The sequence below is a fragment of the Cajanus cajan genome, chromosome 7 (genome assembly GCF_000230855.2).
Source record: "Cajanus cajan strain Asha chromosome 7, NIPB_CcT2T_4, whole genome shotgun sequence".
Classification (NCBI taxonomy): domain Eukaryota; kingdom Viridiplantae; phylum Streptophyta; class Magnoliopsida; order Fabales; family Fabaceae; genus Cajanus; species Cajanus cajan.
This window is the reverse complement of record NC_138523.1, coordinates 46652935-46668773: the sequence shown is the minus strand read 5'-3', so window position 1 is coordinate 46668773 and position 15839 is coordinate 46652935. Positions and strand designations below refer to the sequence as shown.

The 15839-nt window shown below is 32.2% G+C and overlaps 2 protein-coding genes across 4 annotated transcripts; both read right to left on the bottom strand.

Annotated features, from left to right (window-relative positions):
- LOC109795500 (E3 ubiquitin protein ligase DRIP2) lies at positions 1-4142 on the bottom strand. 2 transcript variants are annotated; one of them, XM_083059860.1, is made up of 7 exons: positions 3554-4142; positions 2503-2602; positions 1625-2072; positions 1053-1510; positions 922-972; positions 462-534; positions 1-364 (listed from the first exon to the last, which is right to left on the bottom strand). In XM_083059860.1, the coding sequence occupies exons 1-7, from the start codon at positions 3666-3668 to the stop codon at positions 203-205; spliced, it is 1407 nt and encodes a 468-aa protein (XP_082915986.1). In that variant the 5' UTR covers positions 3669-4142; the 3' UTR covers positions 1-202. The 2 variants fall into 2 exon arrangements, with proteins under 2 accessions (XP_082915986.1, XP_020210618.1); XM_020355029.3 differs by having other exon boundaries at positions 1053-1507.
- A 5823-nt stretch (positions 4143-9965) lies between these two features.
- Positions 9966-15454, bottom strand: LOC109793099 (magnesium transporter MRS2-2). Of its 2 annotated transcripts, XM_020352569.3 has the most exons (11): positions 14642-15451; positions 14530-14559; positions 13749-13902; positions 13496-13617; positions 13095-13169; positions 11948-12172; positions 11797-11841; positions 11103-11147; positions 10989-11018; positions 10480-10599; positions 9966-10379 (listed from the first exon to the last, which is right to left on the bottom strand). In XM_020352569.3, exons 1-11 carry the CDS (start codon positions 14888-14890, stop codon positions 10293-10295), a joined length of 1182 nt encoding a protein of 393 aa, XP_020208158.1. In that variant the 5' UTR covers positions 14891-15451; the 3' UTR covers positions 9966-10292. The 2 variants fall into 2 exon arrangements, with proteins under 2 accessions (XP_020208158.1, XP_082915984.1); XM_083059858.1 differs by lacking the exon at positions 10480-10599 and having other exon boundaries at positions 14642-15454.
- Between the last annotated feature and the right edge of the window lie 385 nt (positions 15455-15839).

The following is a 15839-nucleotide window of genomic DNA, read 5'->3' as shown; positions in this document are numbered from 1 at the left end:
TAAAAAAAGTGAGATATAAAAGATTCATAACATAAAAGAAGAAAATCTAATTCGAATAAACAATAAAATCTATTGTAAATGAAGGGTATAATGTATATACCGCACATAGCTCTCAATCAAGAAAGATTGGGGCTTCTAATAAACAAAATTAATAAAAATCCTTTAAGAAAGCATAGCAGGGTAGTTTATAGTTTTTGAGGTGTCAAGCCTTCCGACTATATGAAAGGATCATAATAAAATCCTTGGCTGAGCTTCCAACAGATGTTTGAATCTCATTCGTTGGCACTGTTTGCAACCACATCTCTACTAAGTTTTTCAGTTGCAATGAAGATGAGACTGGCTGACCAAGTAATGTGATCTCCACCTAAAAGAGTAAATCAGAAAAACAATTAGCTTCTGGAAAATGGCTATAAATTGTCTCAATAAGGTGTCAGTTTTAACAAAGAGAGAACCAATTTTACCTCAGATTCGTTTGCAAGACCAAGCTTCTTCACCAGATACTTTTTAATATAGGAAACAGGTACACTACCATCCCTGTAGTCATTTAGAGATTTATTAATTAAACTTATTAGTTATACGGTTATACCAGTATGTGCTTGATAAGAAAGATAAATTAGAAAAATAATAATAATTACAAAAATGTCTCAGAAACCAAAAATGCCAATGTGAATAATGAGAAATAAGAATGATATCATACACCAGATTAACAGAAGTAGTAAATATAGACCAACCAAGGGATGCCAAAGAAGGACAATGAAAGTATGGTTTAGAGCATTATAAATGTGAATACACAGAAACAGTTTTTTACCAAAGAAACATCAGCCATATAAATAATTATTTCATGCACGGCATGCACATTCAAACACTGTAAATGATCAGCCAACAAAAACCCATAACAGAAAATAAGAATGTAAAACTCACTTGATCCTTAGGTAGCAGGAAGATATTTGTGGCAATCGTGCACTTGCTTTCCTGTATACAAGGTCAGAATCAGATACTCCAGAATATAATTGTTCTTAGAATGTTGAATAAGCCATGAAATGTAATCTCACTTTTCTTCAGCAGCAACCAAACAGAACCAGATTGGACCAAATGCTTTGTTGCTTTCATTGTTTGTAGTACCAATCTCAGGTTGTGCTGGAAAATTCAAGTCCTCGGAGATCTTGAGTGTTTTTTCTTGGGTGCTTATAGTCCTTTGACGTTTGACTGAATCTGATTCTGAAGGAGTTGACTCATTTTCATCACCAGCAGTGTTTGTTCTGTGACAATGTTTGTTGACATCAACCTTATGCACCTGAGGGTCATTGTCATTAGAGTGCACAGGTGCTGGAGTGACACCATTTTCCTGCATGGTGGACTTATTACGAGACTTGCGTTTGCTTGCACTTTCCACCAGGCTATTTAATGTCTCCGCCATATCATCAGTCTTTTCATTCCTCAACTCAGCATTGTTCCTTGAAATCTTGTTGGTGACTAACTTTTGACTTGAATTTGGTTTTGTAGAAGTCTGCTAATTATAGTAAATAATTGTCCAGCAAATAGAAATAGTCAGCTTCTTGGAAGCAGAAACAAGTAAAAACTAGATAAAAGACTAGAGGACAAGAAATGCTTTTATCTCCTTTACCTGAATTTTAATTTTGAGAGATCCATTAGAAGATTCGACCCGGGGTTGATTATCATCTTTCTTTTCTTCTCTTGTTACTTTGTCAAGTTGATGACTAGAAGGAGGTGGTGCAGTTCGAATAAATTTTATTCTTGCTGCAGCTTTTGCTCTTCTTGCAGATCCAATTGTAGAAACTTCTTCCAAAAGTTCTACCCCATCGTTGGTTTCATCTTCCTTAACATCTTTCACTTTATCAGGTTTAGGAGTTGAAAGCTTTGATCCTTTGGCAATGAAATCTTTTTTTGGAGCAGCTTCGGCTATTTCTTCATTTGCTTTTAACGAAGATAGAGATTTCTTCTTTCTTTTTTTGACTATCAATTTGCCCAGAGGAATATTGTTAGGTGCCTTAGTATTTTGTCCTGTACGGGATCTAATTTTCTCTCTCAAATGTTGCAGAATGCGATCTGGCCTGTTCATTTCCAAAACAGCATAGAAGTCAGATAAAGCTCAAGAAAACTTCAAAAAATAGGAAGGAAATTTATTTTTTTTTTCAACAATCACAAAGAAATAAGAAAAGAAAAAGAATTGGTCACATAAACTTTTTCCCATGGTGCATGCACAGAAGCAAACAACCATGATAAACTCAGATCACTGTAAAAATCTCATTTACTTGTTTCCAGTTACAAACAACCATATATTCTGGTCTATCCCTGCATGATTCTACACTAAAATAAAGTAATTCCTTGGAAGAATACATATGCTATCAGGATAATCATATGATGATACAAATTACAATGGTGTGATAAAGGGACATGAGACCAGTTCCTGCAGCAGAGAGAATAATAGACCAATCTGTCAACCATTTCTTAAAGTAGAGTCATGTTCATAGACGAGACTACCTTAATTTCTCGAGTGGAGTACAACCCAAGTCTACATTGCAAACTGGACAGTGGGTTAATTGCTCATCTATCAACTTCTTATCTATACATTCCCTGCAAACTGTTGTTAAACTCAAGATTAGACTTGCACTTTCATACAGATTGAGAAACAGAAAGGTAGATGGAAAAGAAAAACAATGAGTGATATTCTGGAAGAAAAAAAAAACACCTGAAAGCAAGGGAATGATGGAGACTAGCACCTAGTTTCTAACACAGTCATACACTGACATGACTAAGCATAAGCACAAGCACCCAAAAATGCAAGGTGAATATAGAAGAAAATCAGCAAGTAATTTGTGTACAAGTGTCCAGATAATCATTCTCTACCTTACTATATACGTTCACTCCACTATTACCAAGCAGATACTCGTTTTCAATCATACCAAGACCCTTCAAGTTGATCAAAGTAAAATTATTTCATTAAATATCATGATACAATCATGAATTTACTGATAATTGGAAAGATTTTTGCTGATTGTACAGCAAATAACTAAACATCCTTGTTCCTTTTTGATTGAAAACATGTAAAAATCAAAACCTGCTTCATATAAAATTTAACTACATTATTTTGATAAAAACATGCTGCTTGGAATCATCTTCAGTATTTCAATTGAACCAAAAACTTACAAGAGTTATCATGCAGATTGCATACAGTATCATGTTTACCTATAAAATACAGAATGCTACAAAATGTATGTCAATTGGCACATGATTGGAAAATATTAAGTGGCAGGAATTTCCTGTTAAATTTCGAGCTGCATGGAAGCTAAATTAACAAAGGATTTAAATAAAGTCAGTAGATGAGCTGACCATGAAACAGAGTGAAAAGGATAAGGCATTGTGGTTTCCAAATACATAAAAGGGAAAAAAATAAAAGGAAAAATTGAAAACCGCACATATCATGAGCTACAACAACCAAGGTCCAAGAAATAAAATTTTCAGCATAAAAAATGGAGCAAAGCATAGAAAGAGAAACAAAAAAGGGTGGGTGAGAAAACGAAGAAGCACTTACAAGTATGCAAGCATTCAGATATAGTGGTGGCGTTTCTGAACAACTTATTACACAAAAGACATGTCAAGCATGCTGAGAGCTTCGCCCCATTGACTTGAACCGATGGATTTGTCATTGTTATTGTCTTTGTATCTGTCTCTTCTGACAAGGACACACTCGTTAACAAACGCACACAACAAAAAACACAGGCACCTCCGTACTCACGTAGCCCGCATGGTGCATGTCACCGCACCAACCAAAGAAGCAAGAAAAAATAACACGCCAGTTTTACATCAGTCTCAACGAGACAACCGCGAGAAAAACGAAGGCCACGAGAGAAAAACAAAGGGTTTCAAGAATTGTGCATGATCCTATGAAGGGTAGATTCTCGATCATGGAAAGACGTCGAGGAAAACGAAAAAGTGAGATTCTTGGAGTATCGAACGTGCGTCTTGTTCGATTTGTACAATGGTGATTGTGTTTTGGATTTTATTTATTGGAGGGTGAAAAAGGGTAATCAAGAAAGAACCTATCTTCCATCTATGTATGTATGTGCGAGTGTGTTCCTATGAAAGAGAATGAATGTTACTGTGACACAAGAAACGGCCTGTGTTTTTTAGGGGTGGCTTTGACGGGTACACATAAAACAGTACAAATAGGATCGGGGCCAATCAACTTCCACAAGAAATTGTTGCATGCTGTGAGAACACCCCTTATTTATCTTTTTTTTTTAATTGATAGAAAATATTATAATCATACCAACATATTAATTCAAATTTAGGAATATCTCACTCTAATTGTTCTTATATAATCAACATTTAGTTAAATTTTTCAATTAAAAATAATAATTAAAAAAATTGATTATATTGGATAAATATGTCGTGGTCGATCGTCTCGACTCGGTAAAAGAGAGATTTTTATTCGATATGTTTATTATTGGTCAAATATTTTTAATATATATATTTATGTCTTTTTTAATACATTATTAATGAATTAATGCGGATTCTCTCTATCTATGTTTTTTTTTCCAACTAATGTCTTATTAAAATCTTAACCATTGAACGGTTACTTTAAAATAACTTAAGAGAGAGAAAGTGAAGCATAATTGAGAGAATTACATTATGTGATATTCACATAATATATATGACACATTAGTAATTAATATATTATATTAGCGATTAACATATCATATCAACCATCAATATATAATATCAACATTCAACTAATAATGTCAATGATAAACTAGGCTAATGAGATAACAAAATATACACAATTTTGAAAATTAGATGAAAAAATGTAAAATTTTAAAAGTTGAATGACAAAATTTACAAAAATAAAAAAGATGAGTGACAACAAGTGTAATTAAGCTAATAAATAACCATATTTGAGAAAAATATTACATATGAGTGACATAGTCTTGTTTTTGTCTAATCATCATCTTACAAAGATCTCTATCATTGATTGGTCATTACACAATCAAGAATTTGGTTACAAAGAAGATGTAGGGAGAGTTACACATCTCCCACCATGGAAAAGGAAAAAAATGATCATTAGATTTACATATTTCTCAATCAATGATTGACATGTTTCTTTCATTCATTTATTTATTTTTCTATTTTATCTCTTGAATGATACCTTTTTTTATTTGTCTAAGTCAGTCACTAGCTACTTAATCTTAACCCACTCATTGTTAGAGAGTTTTACATTGAAGAACATTTCATCCATTAAATAATAAATAAGTTATAAAAATGAGTTTGACACCATATTTCAACCCAAAATCTTAAGATATTAGATAAATAGATTTTTTCACTTATAAATTATTAGACGTATACAATTTTAACCTATATGAGACTTACTTCATACTTAAATTCCAAGAGTACTCCATACAGATTCACAAATTCACCCTTGACAACTTCGCCATCTCTATCATGCTCGACTTGCTCTCCCTTCTCTCCGACCAAATCTTTCCGTGAGTGCCCATTGTTTTTCGATCTGATTTTTATTCATTCCAAATTTTCAAATGTGAAGATTTATTGATCTCATGTGCATGATTATGCTGATTTCAAATGTTGGACCGTAAGGGTCGCAATCAGCTGGGACGAATCCAGAGACCAAACATAGAGGGGGCCAATTTTTTTTTTCTTTCCCTTCTTTTATAATTATATAAATATTTAATTTTAAATAATGTAGTACATTAATTAAATTTTATAAGTAATACAACCCTATTGAAAATTCACAGTATTGTTCATCATGTGCCTAATGAAATCTTTTCCATTAAATCCATTTTTTAACAATTTGAGATTAAAATTTATAATACATCTACTAAAAAAAATCAAATTTCCAAGGAGGGGGTTTGAATGGGGATAACAACATTTACTAAAATTTATAATACATTTACTAAAAAAAATTTTTTTAGCAATGGTGGGAGGTTGACGGTGAGAGGAAAGGGGATAACAACAGCAAGATGTTGATGAAAGGGAAGGATAGGGTAAATTCATAAATAGCTCGTAAAAAGAGAAAAAAAAAAAAAGAAGAAGAAAAAAATTGAACCTCGAATATAAAAGGAAGAAGATCCTTATTAAATAAAAAAATAAAAAAAATCCAATGGTGTAAATTAAATCACCTTTTCCATGGTGGGAGACTTTCCACTCTTTCCCAGGCTAGCCTGCACCGAAATCATATGATAGAAACAAGAGGAAATCTAAATTTGTAAATTCACTTTTTAAACGTAAAATTAATCATATTAAGGGACGTATCACATACATCTTACATAACATATAGCAGGAAATGTACACACAATACTTTTAGTAGCATTTGGTAAATATGCTAAAATAGGACAAATCATAATATATGAATTTTGCCATATATTTAGTTCATTAGTTCATTTTAAAAACATAAAGTTAAAAATCATACATTTTAATGAAAAAGGTGAAAGTTATCTTCATTAATTTTTAAAAAATTTATTTGCATTATCTTTTTAATACGTGTAATGTATAAGATAAATATTTATTTTTAAATAATTGAATTTATAATATATAATTTTTTAAATTTATATACTGTAATTAAAATTTATAATGAATAAATATTTTTTAAATATATAAATTATATTTTAAATTCATGATAATTAATATATTTTGATAAAAAAAGTTATTTTTAATTATTAATAATTTTTTGTAAAAAATTATTGAAATACAATTTAGAAATTGTAATATTGTTAATCTTGTGATGTTTAATTAATTGTATGATTTGTGTCGTTTTGTTGTTAGTTGCTATTGAGAATTTTAGTGGTCAAAGGGACCTTAGCAGTTAAGTTAGCCTCTAAGATAGTTGGGTTAGAGTTAAATTATTTCTAAATCAATTGTAGTTAGAGTTAGTTGAGTTAGTGAGATAAGGATATAAATAAGATTTTTCTTTAAGACATGAATCTTGTAAATTTATGTTTTAAGGACGGTTAAAGAGAAGTTAAAGATAGATTCTTTGAAAATTTGAAAATTCTTTTCAAAATCCCTCATTCCCCAAATTCATCTCCATCTCCTCCTACAACTGTTTGAAGTAAATTGTTGTGATTTGATGCTTAAGGAGCCAAGAATCTTAAATCAAAGTTATGCGTCTTTCGTTCTTTCTTTTCTCCTTGTCTCGATTCGAATCGACAAGAGGTAATGGAAACTTATTTTAGAATCATTATTATTGGATGATAATTTTTGTCATCTAGATTCACTTATCTCTAGTTGTTGTTGGTTGAAATCATGAGATAAAATTGATGAAGTTGAGTTTTTCTTGGAAATGTTGTTTATGAAGAGTAATTGATTTTTTTTTTTTGTATATTTTTGGTTGCCTGTTGCTTTTGGAGTTGTTTTTGAGCTCTACAAATTGTATATATGTTGTGTACCATGTTGCATGTTGGTGTGTACTATTTTTCAGGTGATTTTGGAGCAAATCGAGTTTCTGCCAAATGCAAGAACAGGTGTCACATTGGGCGTGGCTTCAACCAAAGGGGTTTGTCTTGCTCATGTTAGGCGTAGGATTGGTGGCATCGGGTGTAAGGAGAGAGACTCGTCTCTGCCTAAATCCATGCTAGGTACTAGTTGAGTGGCATCGGATATGAGTCGGACAGAGACCTTCTGCTTAATTGGGGTTATGCATGGGTTTTATGATGTTAGGTGTGAGAGAGTGGGAGGTTCTTTGTCTCAGCCATGTCGGGTGCGGGTAGTTTGGCACCGAATGTGGACGAAACAGTAAGCCCTTTACCTTAATGGCACTAAGTATCCAAGGGATGGCTCCGGGTGTGAGTTGAATGATTTTGATGTGTTATTTAGGTTGTGTTATTATTAAAAGATGATGATTAAGTTGTATGATGAAGATAATATGATGATAGTTCGTTTGTTTCAAGTTGATATACTATATGATGATATTTATGTTGTTAATATGTAAGCTGATAGATGATTAAGTTATGAAGTTGTATGTTGTTATAGTTGAATATTTGTTGATATGTTGTAGACATGTGGTGTATATACATGTCTTTGTTGAGATACAAAAAAACTACAGAGGAGTAAACGATGTTTTAGAAATTAAAATAATACATTATGTAGATATAAGTTGTGATGTTTCAAGAGTCCAGTTGAAACCCTTCAATAAGTAAGCTAGTTTTTGCATGGTAGTTGTCGTTATCTTCTAAGTTTTATGCGATATTTGTATATGGATAAAGTTGAAACATATGTGTATAAAGCGACCAACCAAGTAAGATACAAGGTTGGGAACTTAATTTCCTAACTGAGTACTATAAGAGCATAGTATTTGAAAGGTAGTCAGTAAAGAAATAAGCTCTCATACTAAATAAGTTTATTTTGATTAAACTAATTCATAAGTTGGTTAAAAAATTTTTATAAGCTTCTCAAATATCTTACTAAACATGTCCTTAAATTTTAATAAAGAGTGATAATAATATTTTATATTGTAGCATAAGATTATTTTTATTTATTAATAATTTATTCTAAAATATTAAATTTAATTAATAAATAATTATAATAAATAACACTAAATTATATATAAAAATTAAAAAATTTCTAAAAATTCATTCATCGAAGAAAAATCTTTAAAAATATCTTACACAAGATAGTTATTCATATTTTATATATAAGGATTAATTATTAAAAATTAATATTAATAATATTAGTAGTATTAGTTTACCAATATATTATTAATACTAATAATATATAGTATTTAGAAGAAAAAAAATTAATAATAGTGAATATATGTGTAACTTTTTTTCCATTAAAAATGTATACATTCTTTTTCTCATTTATATGTTAATTTTTTTAAATTAATTTAGTGGTTAAATGTTGGTGGAGGTAAGGATAAAAAGTTCTAATCCTATTTTTAATTATTTTGAAAAAAATTCTTCTATTTTAACATACGACATTATAATGTCACGTTATTTATCTACAAACATTTAACGTATTAGTGTGATGTTATCATGTCAATGTGACATCATTTGGCATGTCATTTGTAGTATCATATAAAAAAGAATTACATTAATTTTTTAACAGAATCTCTAAATCTCACCATTGATACTTGAGAGCCTAAATCGTATAATATCCATATTAAATAGACTAAATATATTTGAATTATTTCTTCCGGATAAATCCTATGAGGATGAAAATAATTCATACATAAGCCAATGAAATGATGGTTACAGCTAACAAGATAAGTTCAGAAGATTACTTTTTCTTTTTCTCACCACATATACTTATGCAACAAAATTATTAATAAACAAAGCTAGTCTTTTAAATGTAAAAACAAATAATTGAAATTATAAGCCTTTTACATAATAGAATTAGAATCACTATAATCAGAATTGAGATAGGAGCATGACAATTTAAGTGTGATTTTCATTACCGCCGATATAATATTTTTATTAATAAAAAATAATTAAATTATGTATATTATGTGAATAGTGTTAAAGATTATTAGATTTATTCTTGCCTTGACACCTTTTTTTTTTTTATTTTTTATTTTTTATTTATTGAACACTTGAACCTAGGCGTTCGAATCCAGAAAACATTTGATGAAAAATAAATTAGCAAGAACCAGTTGTTCATCTTCACTTCCAACTGTATCCAATCTGAACTTGACACTAGTCTAAGGTGTGTTCTAAATCCAACTATAATTGGAGATACAAAGGAAGTGTAAGAAGAACAGTTAATCAGATCACAAGAGAATAACAGGCACTTTTATTGATTGAAATTTATTACAGACAAAATCATAAATAAAGTTAATTAAATACGGATGAAACTTGCAATAATTTCGAACAAATTTCAACTAAAAATAAAGAATGAGTTAGAAAAAATATATTAAAGAATGTTTTACTAGCATTTTTCAGGAACCACATCTAATTAATGAAATGGTTTAGAGAAGCAGAATAGTATCTATTAGATGGAGAGAAAAAGCGCGTAAGGATTAGCATATTCAACTTGATTTATAATTTAATTACATATCAAGGCCTTGAAATTATTCAAAATGAATAATCAAGTTTGAATGAGTAGACTGTATTTACTGTCGTAATAATGACTGAATCCAGAGAACAAAATGGGTGAGCAAATAGCAGGCAGGATCCAAGGGCTTACACCCTCTCAATGTATATCAACTTAGGAACTAGATCCTTTAAATAACTCAGCGACATGTTGAACCAGCTTCACAACATAATTCATTAGACTATTATATGTAGGGTCCAAGAGTTCATTCTCAGCACCCCCGTTGCTTTTCATGATCCAACTAACCCCTTTTTACGAGCATAGGCTGTAATCATGACAAACATCAAAGCAGAAAATACTCCTGAGACAATAACTACCTGCAACAAAACATCATATATTTTATTCTTTATTCAGAATATCTAGTCCAAAACACATATATAATATCTGCACAGGCATAAACACAAATAGTTTGCTTACCCATTTGAACATGAAACCATGGTTCTGGTTCCAAGTATATGGGATATTCATGCCAAATATAGCAGCTACCAAAGAGTAGAAAGAAAGACAAACAGTTCCAGAGCTAAGAAAGAGCTCTAACTGCACAACAGTTGAAGACATTTTAGCAAACTCAAAATATATAAATATTTGGTAAACTACCATTTTAGTCCTTGAAAGTGTATAGCATTTTCACATTAGTTGCCAATGGTAGGAAAAGTTCAAATTAGTCTGAAATTTCATCCAAGTTCCTAAACTTAATGACCTAGCGTCGTTTGGTCCTTAAATATATGTTGATATTATTATTTTAGTCATACATTTTTGTGAATTATGAACTAATATGATTTACAAATTGCATTTTCAAGGACTAATTTAAATTTTTTGTTTCAAATATTGCAACGCTATGCACTTGACTAAAATGGTGATTTACTCTAAAATACATTACAAAATACTAATAGATGCCATGCATGGTGCAGAAACATGAAAGTTACCTGAATCAGCTGATTACGATGGTTGTCAAGCTGCAAAAAGAAAACAATTCATTTCAATTTTGTGTCATTCAGCAGATACCCATAAATATGATCAGTAAATTGTTAGCTACTTACTTGAATATTAATATAATCTTCAGTATCATCAATGTACTCTCGCAGCTTTAAATGAAAAAAAGAGAAGAAAAGTAATTAGCTAAAACTATCCAGAACAGCAAATTTAGAGTTCAAGTAAACCTATACAAGAGTAAATAACAGAGACTTTTAAGAGGCCAATTAAACATCAAAGAGTACACTAGTTTTCAGACCCTTTCTAGAAAAGCCTAATCTATGGGATGTAGTCTCTTAATACATCCCACCACGAATAAATCCAGGGATCATGACAGAATGAATTAGAGAAAGAATCACCATTATCACAATAATACTTAATTACAGCGAAGATCCAAGTATGGTATATTTGATCCACAAGGAAGAGAGGAACATGCATATCCCCTTAGTTCTGTTCACCATTAATTTCAGATATTAATACAGTAAGCACAGTGTAAGCATTCAGAGTATCAATTTGGTCAAACTTTAACATGCTTACTAGTCTGAAACTAAAATTGTCTACCAAAAAGGTTAGGCCTTAATTTCACTGTCTAATAATTAGATTAGTAAACAGATCATAGGTTCTAAATTAATGATAAAACAAAACGTCTATCCATATGTACAACTAAACAATCTTCCAAAATACTGTATCTCTGGCATGTATCTGCCATAAACGAAAATTAAGATTTACAGCTCCGTACGTGCACACAGAGATGATACTTACTGTGGTTAATTTGTTCAATGTGTGATCAATTTCACTGAAATAAGCCTGCAAAATAAACAAACACCATTTGTAACAAAAAAGAATTTAGTTTCAATAAAAAAAAATGGAAGACCCTTTCCTACTACTTTTTAAAGCAAATAATGTTTATAACCTCAAGTAACATTTCAAGCTCTTCCACATCATTTTCATCGAAACGAGCTGTTGCCACACTTGCTCTACTTGCTCTAGATATCTTTGATCCTATGGTTGGGGAAGCAGCAAACCAATTTGCAGCACCTGATCCACTAACTGGTGATGATGAACCTGCCTTTCTTGAGAGGTATAGGTCAGCCATATCATCATCATCATCCAGCAATTGTTCAAGCTCGTCTCTGACCTGTAACAGATAACATGAACTGGTGATGGGAGAGGAAAATGGGATATGTGTTGTTTTCTACTTAAAACTGATCAAGGCAGTTTACAGTCACATTAAACTAATTCAATAAGAAGAAAAATAAAATAATTACAATAAAGAGAATGCTCATATGTCATTTATAAAAAAGCAGGGACTCACTAACACCAGAGTGAGTCTTGCTTGATGCACTTTCAGACGCCAAAATTCAGCAATCCAACAGTTGAAATAAAGGCTCTTATAAGGTAGATCAAGTTCATAAAATTCACTTTCAGTTTAACAACTAGATATGAAATTCACAGTTTTACTGCTTATTGATTGCTTGCTTTCTTTATTTTTCTTTCTTATTGCTTGATTTATCTAAATTTTGATATGCAAGATCATCTAGATAAAATAACATGATTCAATGAATGAATTATTAAAAACATGCCTTCATATAGTATGCAATGATTCAGTAAAAAAGTTATTCAACAGTGTAAATGTTCAAGACCTAGCTACAGAGAAGAGGAATCCATTTTTTTATATAAAAAAACTTTGATACCATTGCATATCTGTCAACAAAAAACTGAGTAAAAGCATGAATGCTAGAAATACCTCCAAAGAATAACAGTACAAAGGATTCATAGAAATAATCCAATATAAGGTAGTGGAAAATGAATATTTCGATCTTGAAAATACATCTTCCAAATTCTCAAACTCTAGCAAACTATATGAATTATGAAGGCATATTTTTAATAATGAATTTCTCATGCATTTATGCATCATCAAAAATGAAAAAACCCTCCGAGTGTAAAGATGTGCAAAATATCAACAGCATTGAGAGACAGAGAGGGTGCAGAATACATTAAAAGAAAATAGGCTTTTTCCACGTGCAAATTGTTCACTAGCATACGAAAACTTCACTTACCTTTTGAACCCTAGCAGTCAGCCTTGTCATTGCACTCTTCAGTTTACGAACTCTGTCCAAATTACGACTACTGATCTACAGAGTACAATAATTCTAAAGTTCATGACTGAACCAAAAATTTAATAAATAAAAGGAAGAACGAGAACTAGAGCATCCACATTTCATGCCTGCCAACAAAACCCTTCTTGAAGAAAGCAAGCGTAATTAAAATGTTCACCTCAGTGATGATAAGTTTAAGAAATCAAAAGGATAATATATTGAGATGAAGGTAAGGAATTTTCCCTCAGCCACTTTCGAAAAGCTTTTTATTTGTTAGCTTATTCTATACCCGAGGAAAGGGTATGGGCCAGGGGATCTCAGATTAAACAAAACGAAGAGAAATAATTCAACAATACGTGTACCTTGGAGGTAAGTTCATCCAATGCAGGATAAGCAGCCATCTCCAATTCTGTTGTACGTGCAGCAAGAAAACTGCAAATGGCTTCTAAAGCTACCTCCAGGGCTCGGAATTCAAAGGGTGACTCTGCGTTGCACAATTTAAATCACTCAGATAACAAGGTAGGACATGATTTAAATACAAAGGCAGAATTTAAGAGGAACAGATGCAATAATAAGTTTGTTCAGTACTCATGGTTCATCTTTAATCTAACGTACCATCTTCTTCAGCTGCTTCAGCATCATTTTGGCCACCAAGATACTCTTTACCATCTCCTTGCTGTTGATTATTAGCACTTAATCGAGGCAACCGCCTTTGCAGTTCCTCAACAACTGGGATCACATTTTCATCTGTTGGATCTCTCAGCAATACCTATTCCACAATTCAGTTACAATCAGGATGTGGAAGCAAAGTCGTCTCAATCTCTAGAAACAATTATGCGTCCAACAAAGGACCGAAGGTTGGATACACAAATATGGAAACCACGTCAGAGAGCATACTTAATGAACTTATTGAGGCTGACTCTACAATATGCTAGCTACACGAAAGACTGTGCTTTGCAAGTAGGCATCATAACTAATGTCAGCAATCATCAAGGTATATTCTGGTAAAAGAGGATTAAGTTTCTGAGCCACATTATGTTGACAGGCACAATATTATAATAGTCAGAACAAGCCAACATATAGTTTACTGTCTTCCTACCCGTTTTATTCGATTAACTTGACAATAATAACAACAACAACAACAAAATTTAGCCGAATGCTAAGAGAATGTCCCATCCATCATTCCCCCAATCCTCATTTCTCAATCATTCTAAGCTTTTCAATTCTGAGTAGTAGCCTAAAATAATTTTTTTTTATCCATAAGAAATACAATGATAAAAACAGTTTTAAACCTAGAACGTTGACGATGATACATCTGATTTCCCACCCGTTTCTAGTCACCGCACACACGTTCAAAAAAAAAAAGAACTACATTGACCATCAATAATAAACTAACCTCTTCGGCGGTGATAATTGCCTTGATATGCTGAAACCCAGAATTAAAAAAGTGTTAAAAAAACAAAGCAGAAAACAAAAAATGGTGAGGAAAAGTGAAGTATAGTGGGGACCTCCAAGTTAAGAACAATGGCCTTCTCGCGACCAAGAATGGTGGAGGGGTAAGAGAGCAAGGGATCAAGGATTCTGAGATCACGAGCGTGAATCTGAACGCGATGCATGATGGCATATTTATCCACGTCCAGCAACGAGCCTTGGCCCGTGCCATCAAACAGAATCCAACTCCTCGAAGACTGTGTCTTCTTCTTCACAACCGCCATTCCCTGCGGGTCCGCAGGGACGACGCTCCCATCCCGAGCCATCCCTCACCCTTCCAATCACATGCCCCAATTCAACTCAATTCAACACCACCCACCTCGCGCATTTCATCAACCCGCCAATTGGGTATCCCACTCCCGCCTCAAAATACCTTTTTTTTTTTTTTTTTTTTTTTTTTTTTTCCCGACACTGCGCTGAGGAATCCGATTCCGACCAGACAGAAACAAACGATGCCGCGAAAAGGAACTTTTGATTTTGGCCTTTGTAAGAAGAGGGAAAAGGTTTATTGCTTGTAGGTTTGGTTTTAATTATGTGTGTCTGTCTCTAATGAGAGGTTTAGAAGGGGAGGCGGTATTGGAGGGAGGGCGACGGAAGAGGAAGGAGAAGGGAGCGATTAAAAATATGAACGTCGCGGTTTTAAAGAGTGCGGGGCGGCTCAGGGTTGTTATGGTGAGGGCCCAGTGATGTGGCGCCACCGCAACAGAGTGAGGGTAAAATTGGAAATAAGGGATGATCGGTGTGGCTACCTGACACACTGTACGGCGGATCCTTCTTCTTGGCTGTGGTGGGGAAGTGCAATTACGTTTCCTTTTTAATTTCTACGCTATCAACAACTACTACTTTTTACTACTTACTTCACTTTCCGAATCTTTATCCTTTATTATATCGCCTACATCATTATTTTATTAATAATTAATTCATGTTTTTTCTTTTCAACCAATTGCATCACTTTCTCAATCATCTCCTAAGTCCTACCAATTAAGAATGTCACTGCATTATTGATTCTTGGAGATTTAAACTTTTCAATATATAGGAAACTATTTTTCTTTTATAATTAAAATTTATAATAAATAATAACTCATTCTAAAATTATAAATTATACTTTGAATTCATAATATATAATTTAGTGATATTTTTAAAAATATTGAAATAAAAAATAAAAAAGTATTTAAAAAGATCAGAGATTAAAAAATATTTAAAATTATAAAAATG

Coding starts and splice junctions, on each gene's coding strand:
- LOC109795500 (XM_083059860.1), bottom strand. CDS start 3,668: ATGACAAATCCATCGGTTCAAGTCAATGGGGCGAAGCTCTCAGCATGC. Junction 2,073..2,502: donor ACTCCACTCGAGAAATTAAG/GTAGTCTCGTCT, acceptor GGAAATGAACAG/GCCAGATCGCATTCTGCAAC. Junction 1,511..1,624: donor CTCTCAAAATTAAAATTCAG/GTAAAGGAGATA, acceptor TACTATAATTAG/CAGACTTCTACAAAACCAAA.
- LOC109793099 (XM_020352569.3), bottom strand. CDS start 14,890: ATGGCTCGGGATGGGAGCGTCGTCCCTGCGGACCCGCAGGGAATGGCG. Junction 13,903..14,529: donor CAATTATCACCGCCGAAGAG/GTTAGTTTATTA, acceptor ATTGTGGAATAG/GTATTGCTGAGAGATCCAAC. Junction 11,148..11,796: donor CATTGAACAAATTAACCACA/GTAAGTATCATC, acceptor TTTCATTTAAAG/CTGCGAGAGTACATTGATGA.